The 14,438-nt window shown below is 44.7% G+C and overlaps 1 protein-coding gene across 1 annotated transcript in view; it reads left to right on the forward strand.

Annotated features, from left to right (window-relative positions):
* Window positions 1-13,029, forward strand: part of LOC117359747 (bone morphogenetic protein 2-like) — a 29,518-nt gene extending 16,489 nt beyond the window's left edge. The window contains exon 6 of the mRNA XM_033942965.1: window positions 12,584-13,029. Within this exon, the coding sequence (XP_033798856.1) occupies window positions 12,584-13,029 (446 nt within the window). The remainder of the gene's footprint in view (window positions 1-12,583) is intronic.
* Window positions 13,030-14,438: the final 1,409 nt, after the last annotated feature.

Here is a 14,438-nt window from a genome sequence, read left to right on the forward strand (position 1 = left end):
CCCCAAGAACCTCCGACCGCCCCCCAGCCGACCCGCGATCCCCCTGGCGACCCCCACGACCCCCCCACCCCCTTCCCCGTACCTTTAGTAGTTGGCCGGACAGACGGGAGCCAAACCCGCCTGTCCGGCAGGCAGCCAACGAAGGAATGAGGCCGGATTGGCCCATCCATCCTAAAGCTCCGCCTACTGGTGGGGCCTAAGGCGCGTGGGCCAATCAGAATAGGCCCTGGAGCCTTAGGTCCCACCTGGGGGCGCGGCCTGAGGCACATGGTCGGGTTGGGCCCATGTGCCTCAGGCCGCGCCCCCAGGTGGGACCTAAGGCTCCAGGGCCTATTCTGATTGGCCCACGCGCCTTAGGCCCCACCAGTAGGCGGAGCTTTAGGATGGATGGGCCAATCCGGCCTCATTCCTTCGTTGGCTGCCTGCCGGACAGGCGGGTTTGGCTCCCGTCTGTCCGGCCAACTACTAAAGGTACGGGGAAGGGGGGTGGGGGGGTCGTGGGGGTCGCCAGGGGGATCGCGGGTCGGCTGGGGGGCGGTCGGAGGTTCTTGGGGGGGAGGGGGGTTTGCGTCGAGGGCAGGAGGGCCTGGGATCCCTCCTGCCCGTAATGTAGTGCGGGGTGGGGTTAGGGGGTCGCCGTGGCCAGGAGGGTTTGGGCTCCCTTCTGGCCCAACTACCAAAGGTACGGGGAAGGGGGGTGGGGGGGTCGTGGGGGTCGCCAGGGGGATCGCGGGTCGGCTGGGAGGCGGTCGGAGGTTCTTGGGGGGGAGGGGGGTTTGCGTCGAGGGCAGGAGGGCCTGGGATCCCTCCTGCCCGTAATGTAGTGCGGTGTGGGGTTAGGGGGTCGCCGTGGCCAGGAGGGTTTGGGCTCCCTTCTGGCCCGATATTGTCGGGAAGTCGGCGGTCGTTCGGGGTGGGGGTGCGAGTGGTCCTGCCGGGGGGGGGGGGATGTATCGGACGTCGGGGAGTCGGCCGGGCAAGAGGGCTTGGGCTCCCTCTTGCTCCGATCGTGGATGCGGGTGTGGGTGGGAGCGCGTGCGAGCGGTCGTTCGGGGTGGGGGTGCGAGTGGTCCTGCCGGGGGGGGGGGGGATGTATCGGACGTCGGGGAGTCGGCCGGGCAAGAGGGCTTGGGCTCCCTCTTGCTCCGATCGTGGATGCGGGTGCGGATGGGAGCGCGTGCGAGCGGTCGTTCGGGGTGGGGGTGCGAGCGGTCCTGCTGGGGGGGTGAATCGGGCGTCGGGCGGGGTGGGAACTATGTTTTAAAACTTTGGTATACCGCGCTCACGCATATAACGCGCGAGGGGTATGCGCGGTAGGTAAAAACGCGTATAACGCGCGCGTTATATGCGTGAAAATACGGTATATGCATCCTAAATTCGCTCTAGAAAAGGTATTATATTATATTTTCCTCTTATGTAGCTTCCTCCCATGTTGGTTCACGGTTTCAGGGTGAAGTAGTCTGAAAAAAGGATAGTCTTTATCCGTTTCTTGAATGTTCCGGTGTCCTTTTCTAGTTTTAATTCTTGCCCTGGTGCTTTTCTCCTTGATGTCTTTGAAGGAGGGCTTGAGGTGAAAATAACTGGTTAGCGCCAAACTCAAAATTAGTTATTTGGAGGCATTCAAGAGGCAGAGTCAGCACTTGACTTGTTAAGTGCTGATATTCAGAACTTAGGCCCCCTTTTATCAAGCTGCGGTAGAGCATTATAGTGTGGACTGGTGAGGTAATTGCTCCAATGCTTATTCAATTCCTATGAGCGTCAGAGCATTTACCTCGCCAGCCTGTGCTAAAATGCTCTATTGCAGCTTAAAAAAATGGGGGCCTTAATGGGCCACGTCAATTGCATATCTAGGGCTGTATAAAATCTAGTCCTTATGAACTGGATAATGAAGATGTTCTTTAAAAATAGAACCAAAGAGTTTCTGGGTCAGAAAGTACAGATCTTTCCAGATGTTACCAAAGAGACTCGAAAACGGAGAAGGCAGTTCTTGTTACTAAAATCTGGAGTAATATCAGAGGGAGGAAAATTTTTTCTTAGGTTCCCTTGTAAATGTATTGGTCATTATGGTTCAGATAAATATATTTTCTTTGATCCGACACACCTAACAAAGGGCAGGATTCACTAAACCTCCAAACCGTGCACGATCCGTTTCCTATTGATGCCGGCTGACTGATTCAGTAAAGGCCTGCATGCAAATGGGGACAATCGTTAGCACGCCCCCTACCCATGGCCAGAGCGATCCTCGCTCATGCGCACACCCTGACAGTAGTGACAGGAGAAGCAGCCTCCTGTCACTGCTGTCAGGGCTCAGCCCAGCCCAGATCTCTCTTGCCTGCTCCTGAATTCTCCTGCTCTCTGCCGCCGTTTCCTGCAGTGCAAGCCTGTGGTTTTAAAGCGGGCCTGCACTGTGGAGAACGGCGGCAGAGAGCAAGAGAATCCGGGAGCAGGCAAGAGAGATCTGCCAGACCCACCCCCAAACCCCGATCTTTCCTGCCTGCCCTGCTCTACTGTGCCCCCCCTTCCCCATGGAGAAAAAAGCAGAAGGGATACCAACTCCCTCCTGCCATCATATTTTGGTTTTTTTTAATGCTGCATGCAGCATGGCCCTCGGCCCCCCTTGCCTCCTCCAACCGACAAGGCCCTCACCCTCCCGTCTCCCCCCCCCCCCCCCGCCGACCGGCATGACCCACCCCGGCTGTAAAAAGTTGTGAGCAGGAGGGGTGCTCAGTCGCGCCTGATCCTGGTCAGGCCTGGCGGTCAGGCCCGGCCCACCCACCCCAGTACCTGTAAAATAGTTGGGAGCAGGAGGGGTGCCCGGTCCCTCCTGCTCTTTGGGCAAGGCCCCCCAACATCTTTGGGAACAGAAGGGGTGCCCGGACCCTCCTCCTGCTCCTATGCTGCTCCAAAATCTTCGGGAGCAGGAGTAAACTCTCATGCACGGGGAGAGGCCAAAAGTTCTGATTGGCTGAGGTGCCTGAGGCTCCTCCCTTTGGAGGGGCTGGGGCACCTCAGCCAATCAGGGACTTCCTTGGGGAAGAGTCTAAGGAAGTCCCTGATTGGCCATTGCATTTGCCTCATGAGAATTGCTACCACAGCTTTGTATAACGGGCCCTTTATTGTGGTAACCTATAACTAGTTAAGTGCTGAATATCACACTTAACCGGTTATGTGTTAGCTGGCTCTGCAAACCCAGAAATTTAATACCAGTGCATGGTTGTGACCCAGTATTGAATTTCTGGGTTTAGCACCGGTGGCATTCAGTAAATATTGATTGTTGCCAGTTGGATATCAGGCCTGTAATATTTTTGGCAGTCTACCTAACAAAATTTTTCACTTATATTTATTTACTGAAGTAGAACAGAATTTTTACATTTTGCTTCTCATTCCTCTTATTACAAGTCTTTGACTCCAGGAATAGCTAATCATAGGTTTTTGATTATGATTAGAAGGATATAAGCAGAAATATATACATGCCTTTTACATGAGGATGGTTTGAAAAGTTTAGTAAAATAAAAAAATTAAAGCAAGTTTCCAGTTTTTATGTAAGCTATTTTTCCTACAATATGAAAAAACTGGAAACTTGCTGGACTAAGTGTATAGCTTTCTTACCAAACTTTTCAAACCACTCTTGTATGCTTAAAATTATGTATTATATTTTGTATAAGAAATATGTTACAATAATTTTATTTGAAGTAGTGGAGAATTTTACGTGATGAACTGTGATGGAATTGATTGCTTCATGTCCAGAATTTTTAATTTTTATATTTATTGAATTTAGAATTTTAAACCAAGGAAAATAACCTTATACAGTAAATCTGAGATTAGTAAAGTAATTACTGCTTCCCACATCTCTTGCAGAGTCAGAGAGAGGGAGCGGCAATTAAATCAAATTATGCTAAATCAGTGCAAGTCCACAGTATAAGAGGACCCAATATGCAAAGAAGAAACAAAGGCACCCAAATAGATTATAATGTCATCTCAGTAGGTTTATTTATTAAAGTTAAGTTAAAAGCAGATTTAAACTTATCTTTTCTGGGGTTGGTAAGCCCTTAAATGTCACTCCCTTGGGTTCCAGAAGACTTCCCATCTTCAGTCCTTCAATTTGGGGGATGGAAATGCTGTTGCTCCACAAGATGTCTCCACAGTGCTCTCTGGAGTTCCAAAGTATTGCTGCTCTCCTCCACCCCTGTTTTTCCTTCCTGGGATGCCAGGCCTATGATACAAATGGGGGGAGCTAGTTGTGCATGGCTGCAGCAGCAGGAAGCATGCCTCTAGGCTAAGGATTTTAGGCCCAAAGGTTGGTCTAAGTCACCTCCTTCAGCTTCTGACCTAAATGTGTCTAGTGACGGAGCATTCAAGTATCTCACGGGCTGCATCGAGGTGGAAGAAGATATCTTCTTTTTTCAAGGGTCCCGCGGCAACAAGGGGGCATCCGTGGAAAATCAGGGGCGGGAAACTGCACGGGGACACCAGGAAATTCTTTTTCACTGAAAGGGTGGTTGATCGCTGGAATAGTCTTCCACTTCAGGTTATTGAGGCCAGCAACGTGCCTGATTTTAAGGCCAAATGGGATAGACACGTGGGATCTATTCACAGAGAAAGGTAGGGGAGGGTCATTGGGGTGGGCAGACTAGATGGGCCATCTGCCATCTATTTCTATGTTTCTATGTTTCCAATGCGAGTCACAAATGAATAAATGGATCTGGCTATAGTTTATTTGTATCCCACCTTTCCCAAAGCGGGTCACAATATAATACATACAAAATCCATCATAGCAACACATATGCAGAAGCAATCACAAACAATAAAATAACCCAATAAGCGACCAGTGCCACCTCACTCAATTCAAAGTTCAAAATTCAGGTTCCATGCTTCATTTTGCAAAAAAGGTGTCTTTCCAATAATTTTTTTTTAAATTCTGCAAATTTTTCTGCTGATGGATGCTAATTTTACTATTGAAATTTTGATTGTCATAGAATTTTAGGGAAAAAAAATCCTCTTTTAATTCTTTTCTATTCTATTCTTGAATGGAGTTCTTTTCTTAATTGATATCTTGTAAACCGCTTGGATCCTTTTTTGGCTGTTATGCAGTATATAAAGTTTTTAATAAACATAAACATACATGAAAATATACTGTTCCTAGACACCTTCAATCTCAGTTCCTTAATTGTTGAAATATATAAATCCAAACAATCTGCAGAATGCAACTGATGGGGTGGAATATGTGGCAGAATGCTATAAGGGCAACCTCAGGTTGAGTCCTCTTGCCTGCTTGTCTGCACTTGTGTTAAATGACATTTTAGTGAAATCGCCATAAGCTGCATAATGATGAGATACAAACCATGCAAATACATGAAAAACACCTCATTATTAACACTTGCAAAGTTTAAATTTGGCTGTTTTTGCTTCAAGGTACTGTCCGGTTTAGCACCCAAATATTGACTTTTTCTCTTTCTCAACCAATAGACATAAGAGAAGCTCACACCTGAAGTTTGGCTCACCACCGGTTAGAGCAGGGATCTCAAAGTCCCTCCTTCAGGGCCGCAATCCAGTCGGATTTTCAGGATTTCCCCAATGGATATGCATTGAAAGCAGTGAATGCACATAGATCTCATGCATATTCATTGAGGAAATCCTGAAAACCCGACTGGATTGCGGCCCTCAAGGAGGGACTTTGAGATCCCTGGGTTAGAGTATGTAAATTTAAAAAAACATCATCAACATCTTTTCTCTTATCAAGCTGCATTATGGGTAAAAGATCTGGAACAATTACTTATGTATGCTAATAACTATGGGGAATTTAGGAAACACCTAAAAACATATCTGTTCCTGAAGTACTTAGGTAGCTGAACTGCACAATCTCCCACAATAATTGTTCTCTAGAATTGTTAGTCACTAATCTCTAATTTTGTTAGTTCTACTCAATTTGTAGCATTTTTAATCATTGTAAACCGCATAGAACTTCACGGTCCTGCGGTATATAAACTGTTATTATTATTATGCAAATAGAATAAAAAACAGCTTGCATTAACACTTTAAGCCGCATTACTGTTTGCTGCCTGAGTGCATCGGATGCTAATATGTGGTCTGATGCACCCAGGCACAATCTTAAAGAGCTAGGCTTTACAAAATGAACAATGCTCCTGACCCTCCTCATGAAGATCCCCCATTCCACTGTAGGCCTCCTTAAGACCTACCTCTATCAATCCCTGGTTGGCTAGGGTGTTTGAAGCAAGATTAATTTCCAGTTGCTCCTATCCCTGCTGGCACTGGTTTAAAATGGAACCAGCAGCCCCTAGCTGTAGTGTCATTGAGGGGGGGTCTCTAAAAGGGAGGAGGGAGGGAGCGCTGTTCATTTTGAAAAGCTCTAGCTCTTTTAAGAAGTCTCTCTGGGAGCACTAGGTCACATGTTAACAGCCTCATACCCCCAGGGAACTGAATAACGCAGATTGCAGTCCTAATTGCAAGTTGTGTTATTCATTTAGCACAGAAGTCACTAGCCTGCAGTATTGAGTTACCACAGGTTAGTGACTCCTGCAGTAAAAAAAAAAAAAAAAAGAAGAATATTTTACCAAAGCTTATTAACTTTCCACCTTGCATGAATGTTTTTGCTGACATTACCTCTTTCTCTGTATGCTGTAGCATCTTTTATTTCACAATGCCCACCTTCCATTTGTTGTCTGTACAGTTAATCAAACATATTTTGCTAAATAAATGTGTCATCAATAGAGATCTCAAGTCTTTTTAATGTAACTCTTAAAGCTAAATGAATCAAAATTTAGCTAGGTTAACATTTTTTTCCAATGAGTAAGGAGTACTAAAACATCCCTGTTTTCTAGGGGGAAAGTAATTGAACAACAAATGTTTTGCTTCTTCAACACTTTCGGGTGTATCTTACAGATTTTTGACTGCTGATCATGAAATCACATTTAAAATTACAAATCAATAATAATAATAATCAATTTATATACCGCAGAGCCGTAAAGTTCTATGTGGTTTACAAAAAATTAAAAAGATTACAATTAAGAGATGAAATTAGAAATAATACTATAATGATCTAGGTAGTTCTAGTCTAATCTTTGGTTTATATACCGGGTCATCTCCCAATGGAGCTCGACTCGGTTCACATATAATTAAGACTAGAGTACATAGCAGAAAACATAAGAGAAGGAAGAACTAACTAAAGTACATAAGAAAAGCATAAGAAAAGTAACTATAATATTATCATTTCGTTGAGGCTGTATAGTTAAACCATTTAAAAATTGTGAGAACAACAAAGTTTTCAGGAATTTACGAAATAATTGCAGCTGTCCTAAAAGTCTAATGGAATCAGGAAGTTCATTCCAGATCTCTACAAACTTGAAGCAGATTTAATTCCCTTAAAGAAAGGGAAGGCTAACTTATATCTTTGTGTGTTTCTCAAATGGTAAAGTCTAAGGGTATTCCAACATAAGGGGACAAAAGGATCAAATATTCCATAGAGAAGCTTGAAGATTATGCATGCGCATTTAAACTGGATCCTAAAGTGAACTGGGAGCCAGTGAAGCTTTATCAACAAAGGGGAAACATGATCATACTTTTTTTCCCCAAAAATGAGCTTAGCTGCAGTATTCTGTATTAACTGAAGTCGTTTTAGACTGCTCTGCTTAATGCCCAGATAAACTGAGTTACAATAATCTAGCTGAGAAAGCACAGTGGATTGGACCAATACTGAGAAATGTTCTTGATGGAATAGTGATCTGACCTTCCTCAACATGTGCAAACTAAAAAACCACTTTTTTGTCAAGGAATTTATCTGTTCATGAAATGTAAGTGATGAGCCCAAGATGACACCCAGGACTGTAGATGAAAAATCTATATGTAATGTGATACCTGTTTTTAATGTAACAGAGGAAGGGAGATTTTCTAATTTTGGCCCAATCCAAAGCAATTTGGTTTTGGCAGCGTTCAGTTTCATTTGAATAGACAAAGCCCACAGTTGAAGTTTAGAAATGCAACAGTCTATACTAGGGACCAGGTGTTTTTTTTTTTATTATTCTTTATTGACTTTTAATTAAAAACAGTGTCATACAAATGAAAGAACAGTAGGTATTACATACATTACACTAATATCTGTACAGGTAACATGTATATCATTCAATAATTTCAGTTTCTTACATATAATAATAGCATAATATATCCTAATATATAATACAAATGAAAAATAAAGTTACCCAAATGTCGCTATCAATATTTTACTCCCTCCCTTCCAATCCCCCACCTCCCTGGATGTGTAAAAATAAATGAACCAAAGGAGAGATATAGTAAATATACAATATTATATTTTTACAAATTTAGTCAGTGGGCTCCAAACTTTATTAAAAACCTCAGTAAATCCATTACACTCTGTGTTAATATGTTAATATCTGTACGTAGTGCACACATTCACCCACCAAAAGTATAGGGACCAGGTTGTTAAGATCAGGATCAACTTCTAATAAAATGAAAATATCGTCTGCATAGGTATATATATATATAGTCTCTGCTGATGAAAAGCAAAAATTTTTCAGAGAAGTCATATATACATTAAACAAGATTGGCGACAGCGGAGAGCCCCTGTGGTACCCCACAGCTGGATTTCCAAGTGGAGGAAGTCTCACCCTCCAAATATACCTTATAAGATTGCAATGAGGAATTTATTAAACCAATTCAGTATAACTTTGTTTAAACCAACATCTGATAACATACGAATCAGGATGTCATAATGAACGACATCAAACGTAGCTGACAGATCAAATTGCAACAATACCACACATTTATTTTATATCTGTAAATTTTGAATCTTTGAGATTAACGATAACAGGAGAGTCTCCGTACTAAAGTTTGGTCTAAGCCCATGTTGAAATGGTAACAAAATAGAAAATTTATCCAAGTAGTTGGAAAGTTGGCTAGAAAGAGTTGACTCCATCATTTTTGTCAAAAGGGGTATACTTGCGATTGGACGATAATGAGAGGGAACTGTAGGGTCCAGATTGGTGCTTTTCAATAACGGTCAAAGTTATGTTCCCCTTACTCAATGAAAAGTAACCATTTTCAAGAAAATGATTTAATAATGAAGTCAGCCATATACCGTAATAGTTGTAAAAGAGTATCTCCGAAAAGATAAGAAAGAAATGGATCCAATTTACAACTGCATTTTTTTCAACTTTTCACATAATTTTGAAACATAAGTTTCTGAGACAGGATCAAAGGTGTTCCAAAAATAATCCATTGGAATTACCGTCGGCCTATTGGGGCTTAAAAGGAAGTTGTCAGGGTTTACAACCGAAAATGTATCTCTAATGAGTGTAATTTTACTATTAAAAAATTTTGCTTACTCCTCTGCAGTTGGAATACAGTTTTGTTTTGAATTTGTGCTCACTAAGTTTAATGAACGCCAGAGTTCATTCCATACCAATTAGTTGCCTAAATGTTTCAGGAACAAATATGTCTTTAAATGTCTACTAAATTCCACATAGGAATCAGATAGCATAATCAGATGTTCCATACAGTTTTAACAAAAAAGTACATTTTTATAATTTCTAGTTATACTTTCAGGCTAATGCAATTAATCCATAGCTTAATTCTTAATATCGACCTATTGCTCACGTTATTTCCAGACATGCATTCAGGGCAGGTTGCAAAATGTCCATGGAAATGATGTTCTTCTGCTGAGCTGCTGTGATCAGTGACTGTTATTTCAAGTTGGGGCCATGGAGTGCCATATGTTTTCCATTAGGCCCATGTGCCTAAGGCCCTGCCCACTGGAGGGGCCTAAGGCTACTGAGCCAATTCCGGTTGGCCCAGGCGCCTCAGGGGGTTTGAGGCGCCTGTGCCAATCAGGCCCTAAGGCCCGCCATTCTGAGGATGGCGGACTTGCCGGACGGACAGGCTTGGGACCCGTCCGTCCGTCCAACTTTTTTCAGGTACAGAGGGGGGTGTCGGGGGTTGTGGAGGGTGTCGCAGGGTCGACAGTGGGGTCTCGCGGGTCGATGGGCGGGGGGAGGTTTTCAGCAGTCATGGGGGGGCTGCATTGGGCCAGGAGGGCCTGGGATCCCTCTTGCCCTGATCTTAGTGAGGGTGGGGGTAAGGGGGTCACCTGGTCAGGAGGGGTTGGGCTCCATCCTGCCTGTTCTTGTAGGGGGGGGGGGTCGCTGGGGCAGGAGGACTTGGGCTCCCTCCTGCCTGATCGTGTAAGGAGGGGGTCGCCTGGGCATGAGGGCTTGGGCTCCCTCCTGCCTGGATCGTTGTGGGGGGGGGGTGTCACAGGGCAGGAAGGGTTGAACTTCCTCCTGCCCGGATCGTTGTTGTGGGTAGGGAGGATTGCTGGGCAGGAGGGCTTGGGCTCCCTCCTGCCCGGATTGTTGCCGGGAGGGGGGGGGGATTGCCGGGCAGCGCAGTTTAGTAAAAGGAGCCCCTAGTCCTGTTGCTACTCACTGTTTATGTTTTAAAAATTTTGAAGTGTTGTGAAATTTGAGTATACATTTAAGCATTCAGCACTTCTACTTAGCACCCTAAAAGATTGGTGGTGTTCTGAAAATTCTGCTTTGTTAAAGGCCAATGTTAATCTGAAATATGTTGAAACTTGTGCAATGACCTTTTGTTGTGCTGGGGTGAAATTATGGAATTCGCTGGTAGGGCAATTGAGAAAATGTGCTGATAGAGGAGCTTTAAAGAAAGCTCCTCAAAACACAATTGTTTATTAATGCTTTTTTTATAGGGTCTGACTTGGCCTGTTCGAGAAATTATTATGAATTTAAATTTTGATGATTTGTCTCGCTTTTGCACTGTTTTTAGGTATTATGTATGTGGATATACTGTAAACCACCTAGGAACAAGATTGAATAGAAATTTTAAAAAATAAAATATAAAGAAAGAAAGAAATCTTCAAAGAGGCCAATTTAAGAGCATAACACTCAAAGGTGCCCTTTTACTAAGCTGCAGTAAACATTAATGCTTGTTTGCTGCAGGATAAATTCCACTACTGCAGGGCACGCTCAGGCATCTCGCAGTAGTTTTAGAATCAGTAGGTTTTATTTTTTAGTGTGGGGAGTGTCACAAATCTGTCCCCGCAAGATATCAGTATCCCCGCCCCATCGTTGTGAGTTCTATCCCTGTCCCTGTCCCATTCTTACGTGCTCTGCAAAACTGCACAAGCCTCAAACACCTGATTTTAATGTGTTCGAGGCTTGTGCTGATGAGGCAGAGATTGCAGGAATGGGACAGGGACAGAGAGATCCCGCAGGGATGGGGAAAATTTGCCCCCGTGTCATTCTCTAGTGGAGAGCAGGTGCGCCTTGTGCTAACTAGTTAGTGCAGCTGTGTCACCACATGTTAACAGATTAACGCATGGTTAGCGTCTCACCATACAATTTGGAAATTAGCCTGTGGCCATTAATAAGATATATGGGAAATGCAGCCATTATATAAGAACATAAGAAGCGCCTTCACCGGATCAGTCCATCTAGTCCGGCGACCCGCACACGCAGAGGCCAAACTAGGTGCTCCTTGTTGGAGACCCTGATTTCCCGTATCCCTCGATGTGATTTGCAAGAAGGTGTGCATCCAACTTGCGCTTGAAACCCAGAACGGTAGTCTCCGTCACAACCTCCTCCGGGAGCGCATTCCAAGCGTCCACCACTCTCTGTGCGAAACAGAACTTCCTGACATTTGTCCTGGACCTGCTGCCCCTACAAGTGGCCTCAATGTGAGGGGGAAACCGGTGCTCTAAAAACAGTGCTGGCTACTTTTTACACAGCTTAGGGCTCCTTTTACTAAGGTGCGCTAGCGTTTTTAGCGCATGCAGGATATTAGCACGCGCTAAACCCGCGCTACGCTTCTAGAACTAATGCCAGGTCAATTTAGCACACGCTATTCCGCGCATTAAGGCCCTAATGCACCTTTGTAAAAGGAGCCCTTAGTAAAAGGTCCCCAAAGTTAGAAGCTTAAATTCTTTAAATATTGGGCTAGATTTTTTTTAAAACAAATTCTTTTTATGAGTCATTAACATTATTTTAACTCATAGTTTGTTTTTGGTTTTTTGAGCAAAGCTTTTTAAGCTAATCCATTTCTCTTCAGATTCCCTTCACAATTTTCTTCTTCAGGATCTTCCAATATAAAGAATGCAGTAGAAGGCAAAGGAGTCTTGACAGAAAAAGAGAGAAAAAGTTAACAGTGATCTGGGTATCAAAGCTTCTGTAGTTCAACAAGTAACAACCATTGACCAATGGTCTTTATTTATGTTAACATTATGCTATATTCCTCATTTATTTTATTTAATCATTTATATGCCACTTATATCCTCACGTGGTTTACATTCAGGTACTTTATCATATTTCCCTATCTGTCCCGGTGGGCTCAAACTCTATCTAGTGTACCTGGGGCAACAAGGGGATTAAGTGACTTGCCCAGGGTCAGAAGGAGCAGTGAGGGATTTGAACCCACAACTTCAGGGTGCTAAGGCTGTAGTTCTAACCACAGTTTTTGTTTTTGTTTTCATCGTTCTAACCACTGCACCACACATTGACCTTGAAAATCAACTTGATTCTCTCTATTTCATTTTTAGAGATTCGGGCATCTCCTGATGAAGATCCTTCTTTCCTATTGCTGGATGAAAACACTGTTCCATCAGTCATAGGAATTAACAAAAGCAGGACAATTCGTGGTGTACCAGTCTATGTTCAAGGTCAAATGATGCCATGCAAGAGGAGCCCACTTTATGTTGATTTTGAGGAGATTGGTTGGACAGGGTGGATAATTTCTCCTAAAAGATACAATGCCTATTATTGCAAAGGTGCTTGTCTCTTTCCTTTGGGGCAAGGTCTAGGAGCCACTAACCATGCTACTGTCCAGTCTATTGTTAATGCATTAAAGCTATCCAAAGATATAAGCACACCCTGCTGTGTGCCAAATAAACTGCATTCAATCAACCTGCTATATTTTGATGAGGAGGAGAATGTAGTACTCAAACAATATGATGATATGGTTGCTGTGAGCTGTGGCTGTCACTAAGAACACCCCGGCTCTCAGTTTTGATATTGCTTAGTCTTGTCCAACCCATAGTTACCTAACCTCTGACTCTGCCACTTCCCAAAGGCATGTTGAAAGAAACAGGTTTTTTTAAGGATTTAATCTTAAAAATGATAACTCAGCGTGAATATCAATCGGGAGATCATTCCAGAGTTTAAGAGCCACAAAACAACTAACTAGTATAGTTGTGGAAAGTGTGGGCCCACCAAAACCCACCCAAAACCTTCTGCACCAACATATAGGTGACAGCTGCAGGTGTAAGGGCTATTGTGGTATACAGTTGGGTTCAATAGGTTTTGGGTGAGTTTTGGAGGTATCATCACACAATGTAAGGGGGTTATGGTGACATGTGTACCTGGAACCATTTATGTGAAGGTCACTGTAGTCAGGGCCGGATTACCCAATAGGCCAACTAGGCACGTGCCTAGGGCCCGAAATAGTCAGGGGGGCCCGCTGAAGGACGACTTACCATGCCATTTTTTTTCAGACGGCAATGGGCCCCCCCTCTTCCCTCCCTGCATGGCAATTGGCCCCCACCTAATGACAACATCGGCCTCCCCCTACATTGCCCTCCCCCTATGGCAATGCAGTCAATGAAGCTCCAAGAAGGTACCGCGATGACTGCATCTGCCGGTCCATCCCCTTCCGACATCATTTACTTCTTTCGGCAGAAGCAGTCATCGTGAGACCTTTGAGCTGTGTTGGCTGCATTGCCGTCTGTCGATGCCGGGGGGAGGGCCGGCATTGTTGTCATCACCGTACCCATTGCTGGGGGGGGGGTGGCATTGTTGTCGTCGTTGGGTGGGGGGCCCGTTGCCGTGCAGGGAGGGAAGAGGGTGGCCGTTGAATCCGGCAGTTGGCTGCATTGGTTTCTGTGGATGCTGGGGGCATTGTTGTTGTCATCATCAATGCCGGGTGGGGGCCCGATGCCGTAGGGGGGGGGGCGCATTGCCATTGCTGTGTGGAAAGGGTGGTGGAGGGAGAGAAAGGGGGCATATGCTGATGGAATTGGTGTGTAGGGAAAAGGGGGAGACATAAGGGGGATGGATACTGGATGGATTTAGGTTGTAGGGGAAGAAAGGGGCTAATGTTGATGGAATTGGTGTGCAAGGAAAGGGGGAAAACAAGGGGGGAAAGGATACTGGATGGATTTAGGCTGGAGGGAAAGAAAGGGGGCAGATGCTGATGGAAGTGGGGGAAGAGAGAGGAGAGTGAAATACTAGACCATGGGGGTGTGGGTGTGGGGAAGGGAAGAAGAGGACAGGAGAGAGATGCCAGATCATTGGAGGAGGGAATGGAAGATGATGGATGCCAGACCAATGGGGGTGAAGGGAAAGATGGAAGGGGGAGGCATACAATTTCTGGAAGTGGCATAGGACAGGGTAGTTGGG

The sequence above is a fragment of the Geotrypetes seraphini genome, chromosome 4, assembly GCF_902459505.1.
Source record: "Geotrypetes seraphini chromosome 4, aGeoSer1.1, whole genome shotgun sequence".
In the NCBI taxonomy this organism is placed as follows: domain Eukaryota; kingdom Metazoa; phylum Chordata; class Amphibia; order Gymnophiona; family Dermophiidae; genus Geotrypetes; species Geotrypetes seraphini.